Here is a 14,107-nt window from a genome sequence, read left to right on the forward strand (position 1 = left end):
TTCATTCATTCATTCATTCATTCAATCATATTTATTGAGTGCTTACTGTGTGCAGAGCACTGTACTTGGGAAGTACAAATCAGCAACATGGGACTCAAAGTCTGAGGATGATGAAAAGCAAGTACTTAATCCCCATTTTATAGGTGAAAGAACTGAAGCCCAGAGCCCTTAAGGTAAAACCTCACCAAGGTCACACAATAGGCAAACGGTGGAGCCAGGATTAGAACCCAGGTCTTCTGACTCCCAGCTCTGTGCTCTTTCTATAGCTGTCCCCCAGTGTTCTACAAACTGTAGTATATGGCAGACCCCTCTACCCTCTCGGAGGGAATTTGAACTCTTCCAAGAGCTCCTCTTCCCTAGCCCAGTTAACATATAATCCTCCTTGTCATTTGTCAGATTGGGGTTGTCTGAGCTAGCAAAGCCAGGGAAGGGGTGGGAGAGTTGAATTCAATACCAGCTGGGAATGTGAGTGCTCAACTAATCCCAAATTCCCCTTTCAGCTCACCCAAGTTATCCTCCTTTCACTCTTACATGACCCATCCAGAAAGCAGTGTCACATAATGGATAGAGCTCAGGCCTGGGAGTCAGAAGACCTGGGTTCTAATCTTGGTTCAGCCACTTGTCTGTTGTGTGACCTTGGGCAACTCACTTAACTACTCTGTACCTCAGTTTTCTCATCTGTAAAATGGGAATTCAATCACTTAGACCATTAGCCCCATGAGAAACAGGGACTGTATATACCCCAGTGCTTAGTATAGTGCCAGGCACAGAGTAAGCGCTTAGCAAAAAAGACTTTTTAAAAAATGCTTAAATATCATTGTAATTACTAAGATTAATTAATGATTATAACTGATAATAATTAACTACAATTAATCAAAGATGTGGGCAGGAAATACCAGCTCTGTTGTATTGTACTTTCCCAAGTGCTGTACTTTGCACACAGTAAGCGCTAAATAAATATCACTGATGATGATAAAGCAGCATGGCATAATGGACAGAGCATGGGCTTGGAAGTCAGAAGGTCATGGGTTTTAATCCTGACTTCGCCACTTAGGCAAGTCATTTCACTTCTTTATGCCTCAGTTACCTCATCTGTAAAATGGGGATTGAGACTGTGAGCCCTACATGGGATAAGGAACCGTGTTCAACCCAACTTGCTTGTATCCACCCCAGTGCTTAGTAATAATAATAATGATGGCATTTATTAAGCACTTACTATGTGCAAAGCACTGTTCTAAGTGCTGAATAATAATGGCACTGTTCTAAGTGCTGGGGGGGGGGGGGGGCGTTTATAAGGTGATCAGGTTGCCCCATGGGTGGCTCACAGTCTTAATCCCCATTTGACAGATGAGGGAACTGAGGCACAGAGAAGTTAAGTGACTTGCCCAAAGTCACACAGCTGACAATTGGTGGAGTCTGGATTGAACCCATGACCTCTGACTCCAAAGCCCGTGCTCTTTCCACTGAGCACAGTGCCTGATACCTAGTAAGTGCTTAACAAGTACCATTATTGTCATTATTATTTTGTGCCGTCAAGTCACTTCTGATTCATAGCGACTCAATGGATATACTTTCTCCAGAACATCTAGTCCTCTGCCATAATCCGCAATCTTTCTAATGGTTCTTCCGCTATTGTTGTTATGGTCTCTAACCATCTAGCTGCCGGTCTGCCTCTTCCACGTTTTCCCTGGACTTTTCCTAGCATTAGTGTCTTCTCCAGAGAATTAGTCCTCCTGATTATGTGTCCAAAATATGCTAATCTAAATCGAGTCATTTGGCCTTCCAAAGACGACTTTGGTTTAATTTGCCCCCAAATCCATTTGTTTGTTTTTTGGGCAGTGCATGGCATTTGCAAAAGCGTTCTCCAGCACCACATTTCAAAAGAATCTACGTTCTTTCTATCCTGTTTTTTCACTGTCCAGTTTTCAAATCCATACATTGTCACCGGAAACACCTTAGAGTTGACAATTTGTATTTTTGTGACAATTGTTACATCAGCACATTTCATGACTTTTTCCAGGCTGTTCATAGCAAGTCTTCCTAACATTAATCTTTGACATATTTCTTGGCTACTAGTTCCTTTAACATCGATTATCTATCCCAGCAGAGAAAAAAATAATGATGATGATGATGATGATTATGCTATGCACACAATAAGCACTCGATGCGACCGTTCAGTGTAAGTGCCAGGAAAGCCACAAGGGGGCAGCCGATGGCCGGAATTGATTTTGTTTCGCAGACTTGGATCTTTGGAGGCCAATTTTACAAAACAATTTTCCAGAGTCTAGATCGACAGATTGTATCCAAGTCTTCCCCTGTAAACAGCATCGGAGACGAGAAGGAGCTTGATGTAGAAGTGCCCATTGTGCCTCGTAAAGGAGTGAAAAAGAAAAAAAGAAATTGTGTGATTCAATTGTGCATCCAAAGCGGGTGTATTGTCCCTCCCCTCTATCCCTTCTAGTAATAATAATGATGACATTTGTTAAGCGCTTACTATGTGCAAAGCACTGTTCTAAGCACTCGGGAGGATACAAGGTGATCAGTTTGTCCCACGTGGGGCTCATAGTCTTCATCCCCATTTTACAGATGAGGGAACTGAGGTTCAGAGAAGTTAAGTGACTTGCCCAAAGTTACACAGCTGATGAGTGGCAGAGCCGGGATTAGAACCCGTGACCTCTGATTCCCAAGCCCGGGCTCTTTCCACTGAGCCACGCTGCTTCTCCCTGCTTCAGGCTGCTTCTAGACTGTGAGCCTGTTGTTGGTTAGGGACCGTCTCTATATGTTGCTGACTTGTACTTCCCAAGCACTTAGTACAGTGCTCTGCACACAGTAAGTGCTCAATAAATACAATTGAATGAATGAATGACTCCCACATTCCCACCTTCCTCCAATCCCACCTTCCTTCCCCTCCCGGGAGAGAAGGCCCTGGCTTTACCATTGCAAACACAAAGACAGTTGCCCACTCCACTTCAGGTGGCTCTTGTTGTGAAGAAAATATAAAAAGATTAGGAACCAGATGGAAAAGCAGCATGGCCCAGTGGAAAGAGGATGGATCTGAGAGTCAGAGGACCTGGATTCAAATCTCTTCCAATTGCTCTGCTGATTGCTCTGCCAATTGCTAGCTGTAATAATATTAATACTAATTATGGTATTTGTTAAGCGATTACTATATGCCAGGCACTGTAATAATGATGGGATTTGATAAGCAAGAGCCCGGGCTTGGGAGTCAGAGGTCATGGGTTCTAATCCCGGCTCTGCCACTTGTCTGCTATGTGACCTTGGGCAAGTTGCTTCATTTCTCTGGGCCTCAGTTACCTCATCTATAAGATGGGGATGAAGACTGTGAGCCCCACAGGGCACAACCTGATTACCCCCTCCAGTGCCTAGAACAGTGCTCGGCACATAGTAAGCACTTAACAAATACCACCATTATTATTATGAGTACTTACTATGTGCTAGGCACTGTACTAAGTGCTGGAGTGGATACAAGCAAATCCAGTTGGACAAGGTGACCTTGGTCAAGTCACTTAAAGTGTCTGTGCCTCAGTTTCCTCAACTGTAAAATGGAGATTCAATATCTGTTCACCTTCTCACTTAAGACTGTGAGCCCCAAGTGGGGCAGGGAGTGTGTCCAATCTAATTGACTTGTACCTATCCCAGTGCTTAGAACAGTGTTTGACACATAGTAAGCATTTAACAAGCACAGTAAAACAAAGAAACAAACTTATTGCTAACCAGTAAATGCTGTTTCCCCTCTCAGAGTCACACCTGAAGAGTTTCCAGTACTCTACCAGAATCGATTACGGGAGGGAGAGTCAAGCAGAGGTCTACCCATTCTACTCCTAGCTTGGTCAGTGGCTAGCAATCTGCTACAAGCAGAAGGCAATCAATTTGCTACAAGTCAAAACTCACCTGTGCTGGGCAGCAGCAGCACGGGAGAGAGTCGAGAGCAGAGATTCAAGTTTACTGTGTGGAAAGTGGCAATGGTAAACCACTTCTTGGTATTTTTACCAAGAAAACTATGAATACACTACCAGGATGATTGCAGATGGAGAGCAGGGTGTTCTGGGAGAGATGTGTCCACGGTATCACTATGGGTTGGAAACGACTCGACGGCATAAAATAAGACAACTTCTGTTCGTCTCTGAGAAGCAGTTTCCAGAGCTGTGCATGTCTTCCTGTGGGCATATGCACTGCTAAAATGTAGTCATCTGCACTGAGAAATTTCTAAATGTCTACTTCTAGGAATTTAGTTGATGCCTGTTGGGTGTGAAGAGTTTTCCAGGGGAGAGGAAGGGTATTCTAATACCTGCATCTGAGTCTCTTTATTGCATTCTCTAACATGGCTGCATTGAACCAATCAATCAATCAATCATTTTTACTGTGAACTTACTATGTGCAGGCACTGTACTAAGCACTTGGGAAAGTACAATATAACAGATTTGGTAGTCAAGATCCCTGCTCACAAAGAGCAGTGTGGGAAGCATCATGGCCTAGTGGATAGAGGATGGGCCTGGGAATCAGGAGGACCTGGGTTCTAACCCCGGCTCTGCCACTTGTCTGCTGCGTGACCTTGGGCAAATCATTTAACTTCTCTGTGCCTCAGTTACCTCATCTGTAAAATGAGGATTCAGACTGTGAGCCCTATTGACTGTGAGCCTGTGTCCAACCTGATTAACTTGTATCTACTCCTGTGTTTAGTACAGTGTCTGGCACAGAGTAAGTGCTTAACAAATATCATAAAAAAAGGAGCTGACCAGGTGGACTCAGGCCAGGATCTTGCTTACAGTGGAGAGTAATGAAATGTCTCACTAATTGCTGTGATCTTATCTTGTCTCTTCACCTTTCTTCATAAAGATGGTGATATTAGTGGTATCTCTGAGGTCCTGAGGATATTTCACGCTGAAGGAGAGCTCACATTAAATGCTAAACCTCAGCTGGTAGTGCTGTTGCTGGAAAAAAACACATACAGCATAAAATCATTCATGCTTCCATGAGTTTGTTCTTTGGCCCTGCCTTTTAGTGACTAGAATTTTGGATATGTGTTTGAATCTTTGTATATCTGGCAACATGGTGTGGAGACCCTCGAACTCTCGTCCTGGCTCTGCCACTTGTTAGCTCTGTGACTTTGGACTTGGACTCTGTTTCTTCATCCGTAAAATGGGAATAAAATACTTGTTTTCCCTCCCTCTGAGCCCTATGTGTGACAGAGACTCAGTTCAATATGATTATATTTGGTATTTGGTACTTATTAAGCACAAGGCACTGTTCTAAGTGCTGGGGTAGATACAAGGTTATCAGGTTGGATCCAGTCCCTGTCTTACATAAGTTCACAGTCTCAATCCCCATTTTACTGATGGGGTAGCTGAGTTACAAAGAAGTTAAGTGATTTTCCCAAGGTCACACAGCAGGCAAGGGGTGAAGCCAGGATTGGAACTCAAGTCCCCTGACTCCCAGGCATGTGTTCTATCCACTAGGCCAAGCTGCTTGGCACATAGTAAGCCCTTCATAAACATCATCACTGTCATCATCAACATTGATTTATTTTATCAATGGGGTCATGTAGACCTCATAGAATAATGAAATTATTTTGACGATACCTGGTAACCAGGGTGGCCTCATGAAAGTGAGATTTACGGAACTCCTCACTGTGACATGCACTTCAAGTTCAGGAACCTGGGTGATAGAGGATGGAATGCTAATTCTTAATTGATCCACAAGTATGCAGACTGTCAGGATACCATAATTAAAGATACTATACAATCCTGGATAACCTCTGAAGGCTTAAGATGGCTCTGGGCTCATTACCAACAAGAAAGGAATCCTGAAGAGATGGAGACAATAATTCAACTAAACTCTGGTGTAGAGACAAGCTAATCAGGTTGGACCCAGTCCACATCCCGCACTGGGCTCACAGTTGCAAGTCCCATTTTACAGATGAGGTAACTGAGGCACAGAGAAGTTAGGTGACTTGCCCAAGGTCACACAGCAGATAAGTAGCAGACCTGGGATTAGAACCCAGGTACTTTTGATTCCCAGTCCTAGGATCTACCCACTAGGTCACGCTGCTTCTCTACTGAAGATGAGGCCCTTTAAAACCTGGAAGTCTTCCCAACATGCAAAGACAGGCACCTGTCCCAACTATTGAGGAAGTCACTGCAACATTCAGAGTTATGAAAAATGGCCCAGCCTCCGCATCTGATGGCATTCCCACTGAGATACCCAGATACCTGCTGATATCCCCTCCTCCTCAGCCCCAACATCTAACTGTATCTTTAGCACTGTACAATAATAACAATAATAGTAATAATGGTGTTTGTTAAGCATGTACTATGTGCCCGGCACTGTACTAAAAGCTGGAGTGGATACCAGTGAAACAGGCTGGATACAGTCCCTTCATTCACAGTAAGGAATATATTCATTCATGAGTTACTGCAAGGAATATAGGGAGAGTCGAAGAGGGTGGTGGAAGAGAACGAAATTGAAGAGAAGTAGGGGACATTTTAGGGAGATCACGCTTGATGGTTTCAATTTTGTTGATGAAGTATGTGGCCAGGTCATTGCATTCAAGAGCTAACCACTGATCCATAATGAAGAACTACTAGTCTTCTTCAGTGACTTTGGAGTGATCCACAAAGCACTACTGCTCTAAAGATCATATACTTCACTATTACCAGAGTAGCAATTGTAAAATGAAGATACTTGAGGTCCTGAGTACCAGCCACAGGGTGGAAACAGAAAGAACCTGAAGCAAAGGAGGCAAAAGACTATTTCCCAAGCCATGGGGCTCACAGTCTCAATCCCCATTTTACAGATGAGGTAACTGAGGCCAAGAGAAGTGAAGTAACCAGTCCAAGGTCACACAGCAGACAAGTGGCTGAGCCGGAATTAGAACCCATGACCTCCTGACTCCCAGGCCTGTTCTCTATCCACTATGCCTTGCTGCTTCCCTACAACGCCATGCTGCTTTACCCCTCCCCCCACTCACCACATTTATGTGCATCAATCAGTGGTATTTACTAAGTGCTTACCATATGCAAAGCACTATACTAAACAAAATTGGTAGACACTTTCCCTGCCCACAGTGAGTTAACAGTTTAGAAGAGGGACAGCTTATATATTATAGCCAGGAAATGCCCTTATATTTACACTGTTCACAGTAGCATGAACATCCACTATTTTAGACAATCAACAGATGGAAATGTTGCAGCTGAAGCAGTAGTCTTCCATATGCATCATTATACTCTCCTACTTCCTCCTATCAATCAATCTTATTTATTTAGTACTTAACTGTGTGCAGAGCTCTGTACTAAGCACATGGGAGAGTGCATTATAACAGAAGCACTCGATAAATATGACTGACTGAAGCTCCCTGCCCACAATGAGCTTACAGTCTACAGTCTTATCTGTCATCTATTAATTATCTGTTTCCCCCAATAGTGTTAAGTTCCTTGAAGACAGGAATAGTGTCTATTCATTCAATTGTATTTGTTGAGCACTTACTGTATGCAGATCACTGTACTAAGTGCTTAATTATGGTATTTAAGTATTTACTATGTGCCAGACACTGTAATAATAATAATAATAATGGCATTTGTTAAGCACTTACTATGTGTGAAGCACTGTTCTAAGCACTGGGGGGGATACAAGGTGATCAGGTTGTCCCAGGTGGGGCTCACAGTCTTAATCCCCATTTTACAGATGAGGTAACTGAGACCTAGAGAAGTTAAGTGACTTGCCCAAAGTCAAACAGCTGACAAGTGGTGGAGCCGGGATTAGAACCCATGACCTCTGGCTCCCAAGCCCATGCTCTTTCCACTGAGCCACTCTGCTTCTCTAAGCACTGTACCATGCACTGCGGTGGATACAAGCAAATCGGGTTAGACACAACCCTTGTTCCATGTGGGGCTCACAGTCTCAATTCTCATTTTATGGATGAGGTAACTGAGGCTCAGAGAAGTGAAGTAACTTGCCCAAGGCCTCACAGCAGACAAATTGCAGAGCCAAAATTAGAACCCATGACCATCTGGCTCCTAGGCCTGTGCTCTGTCCACTACAGCATTACTCTGCTGTACTCTGCTCTGCATTACTCTGCTTCTCTACTGAAAATGAGGCCCTTTAAAACCTGAAAGTCTTCCCAACACACAAAGACAGGCACCTGTCCCAACCATTGAGGAAGTCACTACAACACTTGAGCCATGAAAAATGGCCCAGCCCCAAGGGCTTAGGACAGTGCTCTGCACACAGTTGTTGCCCAATGAATGTCACTGGCTGATCAATGATCTACTCATTCCTATTGCGTGATTGACTTTAAAATTCTTCACATAACTGGGGCTATCTAAGGAAGCTTTTTGAAATGGGAATTATTTAAGATTGCTGTGGAGAGGGAATATGCCACCAACTCTGTTGTATTGTACTCTCCCAAACACTTAGTACAGTACTCCAAACACGGTTACAGCTCAAAAAATATCACTGATGATTTACAAACTACTCCATCGCATATGATTATCTTGTTATTTTCTGTGTCCTACACATAGTGAGCACTTAATATACAACTAAATAACTAACACCAAATTAATGAAATGCCACGCCCAGTCTGAAATGGAGTGATACACAGTGAATTCACTTAACCTAATTGTTTCAACCTTTAGTTTGCAGTCTTAATCCAAGACATTTTGAAACAGAATGAATTTTACAATGGAAACAGAGTTAGTTTCAATGCAAACTTTTTTTTATTAAAGTAAGAATGTATTTATGCTAGAGAACAGTTTACGTTCGTGGTAAACCAGCAAGCATATTTTCAGGAGGTGCAAGTTCTCTTCAACATGTCCCCACATTTATTCTACATGCTTTTCCACTGGACACATCCCTGCCCCTCCCCACATATGCATACACACAGATGGAGTCCCACGTTGAACACTGATATGTGGCCATCTCAATTAGATTAGCTCTCACTTGAGGGTTCAGTACAGAGTCCAGTGCTCTTAATATTTCCAGTATTAATGACAATCTGTCTTAGAGATGAAGTGTTACTTGAGGACTACTACATCAGCCTGAAATGGTCTCACTGTAATCAGTCCATTTCATGTCCCCAGACTGGACTACCCTTAGGACATTGATGGATCTTTTGGCCCCAAGGGAAAAGCCTGGGCAGGCTGAGAGTGCATTTCAATCAATCAGTCAATCAATCAATCGATGGTATTTATTGAGCGCTTACTGTGTGCAGAATACTGTACTAAGCCCTTGGGAGAATACAACACAACAGAGTTGGTAGACAGGATCCATGTTCACAAGGAGCTCACCGGACCATCATCTTTCAGGGGAAAGGGATATAAGACCTCTAGAAATCCTTGGCTCAAGCTCCTCTACGTGATAACAGGAACTGGCTAGCAGTTTTTGGGCTAATGGACTGCCACTGGGCTGGCCAAAGAGAAAAGGTAACTCTCCAACAGTTTTAACAGCCTAAGTTTGAGTACAGCTGTGAAAGTAGGACCACCCAATGCCTCCCTCGGCTCAAACCCTTGGCCAGGTCCCAGGTGGTGTGATTTCAAGGTGCTACGGCCTCCCTACCTTAGACTTTCCCTAGCAGGGTTGGTGGTGTGGGCTGAGGGAAGGCCATGGGGTGGTGGGATGGAGGGCAGGGGATGGCTGTGGGGCACTAAAAGAGTAGCTAAAGTGGCTAAACTGAGAGAATACTATTCGCTATATTGGGGTAAATAAAAGCATCGTCTTTAATGCCAATGGGCAGCGGGCTGGAGCGCTGAGAGCTGGAGGCTGCTGAGGGGTAGGGAGGGGGAAGCCCCCAGGGGGTAGAAATGGATTGTGTCACCATCCCAGAGACTTCCCTATCTCACTAGCTGCTGGGGCCTGGCCAGAGATCCCCCTCCCCCATATCCCTCCACCACAGGCTTCCTGGGCAGACGGGAATGAATAAAAGCAGAAGCCTGAAATCTGGGCCTTGGGGTACCTGGAGGGAAGGCAAGGCCCTCCGGTTCAGGGCATGGGTTTGCCAGAGGAAAGAAAAAGAAAATCTTGAGAAAAAGAAGCATTTCTGCCCCCGGGTTCTCATGTCCCCACCAGCAGCAGTGGATTTCGATGGGACGTTAATTGCTCTAATGCCGCACGAGTTCTCGATTGCCATTTTGATTTGTAAAAAAGACTCAATGAGCCAAAGACTTGGATTCCCCCACCCACCCCCACCCCTCCACCCAGCCTGAATAGCTCCTCTGTCCATCAGCTCCCAGTCCGGGCCGTTTCCGCCTCGACCGAGCCGAGGGCCCGGACGCTCAGCCATCTCCGGGCTCCAGTTCCCGGGGAGCTTCTTCGGGGGAGCCATCCCTGTGGATCCGGCCATCGCTCTTCATGCCATGGAACGTCTTCTTGAAGGCCTCCATCATGGCGTGAGCCAGCTTCTTGGCCTCCAGCTTGCTCTCACACTCCACGGCATGGCAATCCATCTGATAGGACAGGTTGTCATCCATCTCCCGATACACCCAGGCGAAGAGGTTCGGGCTGACCTTGTGGTCGGCTGTGCAGTAGGCGATCCGGGCTACCTGGAAGGTGTCTGTGTGGACGGCAGCCTCCCCTCTGAGGTCCAGGTGGTGCAGCCAGACTTGGAAGGGCCGGATTTCCAGGATGGCGTTGGCCCGGCCGGGGTCATCTCCAGCCGGTGCACGCTGCTTCCAGAGTTCGACGACCGGCTTCTCCGTGCAGCCGGGCAAAAACTGCAGCCCCGCGGAGGGGACTTTCCCCAGATATGTGACCTGGAAAGGGAGAAGAACATGAGATCACTCAATCAATCATTCATTCAATCGTATTTATTGAGCACTTACTGTGTGTAGAGCACTATACTAAGCACTTGGAAAGTACAGTTCAGCAATAAAGACAATCCCTGTCCATACTGAGTATAGAAGGGGGGAGACAGACATCAAAACAAGTAAACAGGCATCACTATAAATCAATAGCATTATAGATAAGTATACATCAAAACAAGGAATCAGGCATCAATATAAATAAATAAAATTATAGATATGTACACATATACACAAGTGCTGTGGAGCAGGGAGAGAGGGGTAGAGCAAAGGGAGCGAGTCAGGGCAACATGGAGGGGAGGGGAAGCTGAGGAAAAGGGGGCTTAGTCTGGGAAGGCCTCCTGGAGGAGCTGAGCCTTCAGTAGGGCTTTGAAGTGGGGGAAGTGTGATTGTTTGGCGGACTTGTGGAGGGAGGGTGTTCCAGGTCAGAGGTAGGATGTGGGCCAGTGGTTGATGCCGGGACAGGTGAGAATGAGGTACAGTGAGAAGGTTAGCACTAGAGGAGCAGAGTGAGTGGGCTGGGATGTAGAAAGAGAGAAGGGAGGTGAGGCAAAAGGAGGCAAGGTGATGGAGAGCTTTGAAGCCAATAGTGAGGATTTTTCATTTGATGTGGAAGTTAGGCGACCACTGGAGATTTTTGAGGAGGGCGGGGTGACATGCCCAGAACAGTTCTGTAGAAAAATAATCCAGGCAGCAGAGTGAAGTATGGACTGAAGTGGGGAGAGACAGGAGGTTGGGAGGTCAAAAAGGAGGCTGATGCAGTAATACAACTGGGATAGGTTGGGTGACTGTACTAAGGAGGTAGCTGTTTGGATGGAGAGGAAAGGGCAGATCTTGGTGATGTTGTGAAGGTGAGACCAGCAGGTTTTGGTGACAGATTGGCTATGTGGGATGAATGAGAGAGTGGAGTCAAGGATGACACCAAGGTTGCGGGCTTGTGAGACAGGAGGGATGGTTGTGCTGTCCATTGACTTGGAAAGTCAGGGAGATGACAGAGCTTGGGAGGGAAGATAAGGAGTTCCATCTTGGACATGTTGAGTTTTAGGTGGAGGGAGAACATCCAAGTAGAGATATCCTGAATGTTGGAGGAGATGTGAGCCTAGATAGAGGAAGAAAGAACAGGGAAGGAGATATAGATTTGGCTGTCATCCACATAGAGATGGTAGTTGAAGCCTTGGGACCAAAGGAGTTCACCAAGGAAGTGAGCGTAGATGAGAATAGAAGGGGACCAAGAACTGACACTTGAGGAACCCCTACAGTTAGGAGATGGGAGAGGGAGGAGGAGCCCATGAAGGAGACTGAGAATGAATGGTCAGATAGATAAGAGGAGAATCAGGAGAGAATGGAGTCAGTGAAGCCAAGGTTGGATACTGTGTTGAGGAGAAGGGGTTGGTCCACAGTGTCAAAGGCAGCTGAAAGGTTGAGGAGGATTAGGATGAAGTAGGAGCCGTTGGATTTGGCAAGAAGGAGGTCATTGGTGACCTTTGAGAGGGTGGTTTCAGTGGAGTAGAGGAGACGGAAGCCAGATTGGAGGGGGTCCAGGAGAGTTGGTGGAGAGGAATTCGAAGCAGGGAGTGCAGATGACTCAATCCTGGAGTTTGGAAAGAAGGGGTAGAAGAGAGATGGGAAGATTACTGGAGGGGGCTTTGGGGTCAAGGAAGGGTGTTTTTAGGATGGTGGAGACATGGGTATGTTTGAAGGCAGAGGGGAAGAAGCCATTGGAGAGTGAGTGGTTGAAGATGGAAGTTAAGAAGGGGAGGAAGTAAAGGGAAAGGGTTTTTATAAGGTGTGAGGGAATGGGGTCCAATATGCATGTGGAGGGGGCAGAACTTGAGAGGAGTCAGGAGATCTCCTCTGAAGATACTGCTGGAAAGAATGGGAAAGTTGAAAAAGGGGCCAAGAGGAGGGGGATGGAGGAGGGCGAGGGGTGATTTTGGGGAGCTCAGACCCAATGGTGCTAATTTTCCTAATGAAGTAGGGTGGTCAGGTTGCTGGGGGTGAGGGATGGGGGATGGGGAGGGGAAGGGAAAGGAGGCCTGAGGAGGGAGTTAAATGTCTGGAATGACTGACAAGGGTGATGGGCATGGGTGTCGATAAGGGAAAAGTGGTCCATTTATTGAATGCTTGATTATGGGGGAGGTGCTGTACTAATTGCTTTGGAGAGTACAATACAACAGAGTTGATAGACCCATGGGGTAGTGGATAAAGCACGGGCCTTAGAGTCAGAAGGTCATGGGTTCTAATCCCAACTCTGCCACTTGCCTGCTATGTGACCTTGGCCAAGTCACTTCACTTCTCTGGGCTTCAGTTACCTCATCTGTAAAATGGGGATTGAGACTGTGAGCCTCATGTGGGAAAGGGGTTAGGTCCAACCCAATTTGCTTGTATCCACCCTAGCGATTAGTACAGTGTCTGGCAAATAGTAAGCACTTAACAGATGCCACTATTATTATTATTATTACAATCCCTACCCATAAGGAGCTTACAGTCCTCAAGGGGAGACAGACATTAGAATAGATTACGGATAGGGGAAATAGTAGAGTATAAGAATATTTACTTAAGGGAAGCAGCAGCATCTAGTGGAAAGACTACAGGCCTGGGAGTTAGAAGACCTGAGTTCGAATTCCAGCTCCACCAAGTACCTGCTTCACAACTTACCTGCTCTGTGACCTTGAGCAGGTCACTTAGCTTCTCTGTGCCTCAGGTCCCTCATCCACAAAATGGGGATTCAATATGTGTTCTCCCTCCCACTTAGACTGTGAGCTCCATGTTGGTCTTGAGTACCTTGTATCTGTCCCAGTGCTTAGTACAGTGCTTGGCAAGTAGTAAGCACTTAAAAAATACCACAATGATTAATTATTATAAATGCTGAGGGGGTGCAGTGGGTATCAAAATGCTCAAGGGATGCAGATCCAAATTTATACTGAAATTCAGAGAGGAGGGTAGATAGGGAAAATGAGGGCTTAGTCTGGGAAGGCCTCTTGGAGGAGATATGGTTTTAGGAGGGTTTTGAAGGTGGGGAGAGTAGTGCACTGAGAAAAATGAAAGGGAAGGGAGTCATAACACTGCCTTCCCATGAATAAACAAAGAGTGTTGTACCAGCTCAGAAGAGATGCTCCAATTCCTCAGAATCAAGATGGGGAAGGGAGCAGGAAGGGAAAAGTCTCAGATGGAAATGTCCTGAAGGGCACCTAAGAGGACTTGGGATCTTTTTTTTTATGGTACTTGTTAAGCACTTACTATGTGTCAGGCACTGTACTGAATGCTGGGGTAGATACAAGATAATCAGGTTGGAC

The 14,107-nt window shown here is 45.6% G+C and overlaps 1 protein-coding gene and 1 pseudogene across 3 annotated transcripts in view; both read right to left on the reverse strand.

Moving 5' to 3' along the window:
- The window catches only part of LOC119927056, a 37,592-nt pseudogene extending 27,451 nt beyond the window's left edge, over positions 1-10,141 (reverse strand).
- A 65-nt stretch (positions 10,142-10,206) lies between these two features.
- PID1 (phosphotyrosine interaction domain containing 1) overlaps positions 10,207-14,107 on the reverse strand; it is a 143,484-nt gene continuing 139,583 nt past the window's right edge. For all 3 annotated transcript variants that reach the window (XM_038751079.1, XM_038751098.1, XM_038751089.1), the window contains one exon: positions 10,207-10,763. In XM_038751079.1, coding sequence (XP_038607007.1) covers positions 10,287-10,763 — 477 coding nt within the window. In that variant the 3' untranslated portion in view covers positions 10,207-10,286. The remainder of the gene's footprint in view (positions 10,764-14,107) is intronic.

The sequence above is a fragment of the Tachyglossus aculeatus genome, chromosome 1, assembly GCF_015852505.1.
Source record: "Tachyglossus aculeatus isolate mTacAcu1 chromosome 1, mTacAcu1.pri, whole genome shotgun sequence".
Lineage (NCBI taxonomy): Eukaryota > Metazoa > Chordata > Mammalia > Monotremata > Tachyglossidae > Tachyglossus > Tachyglossus aculeatus.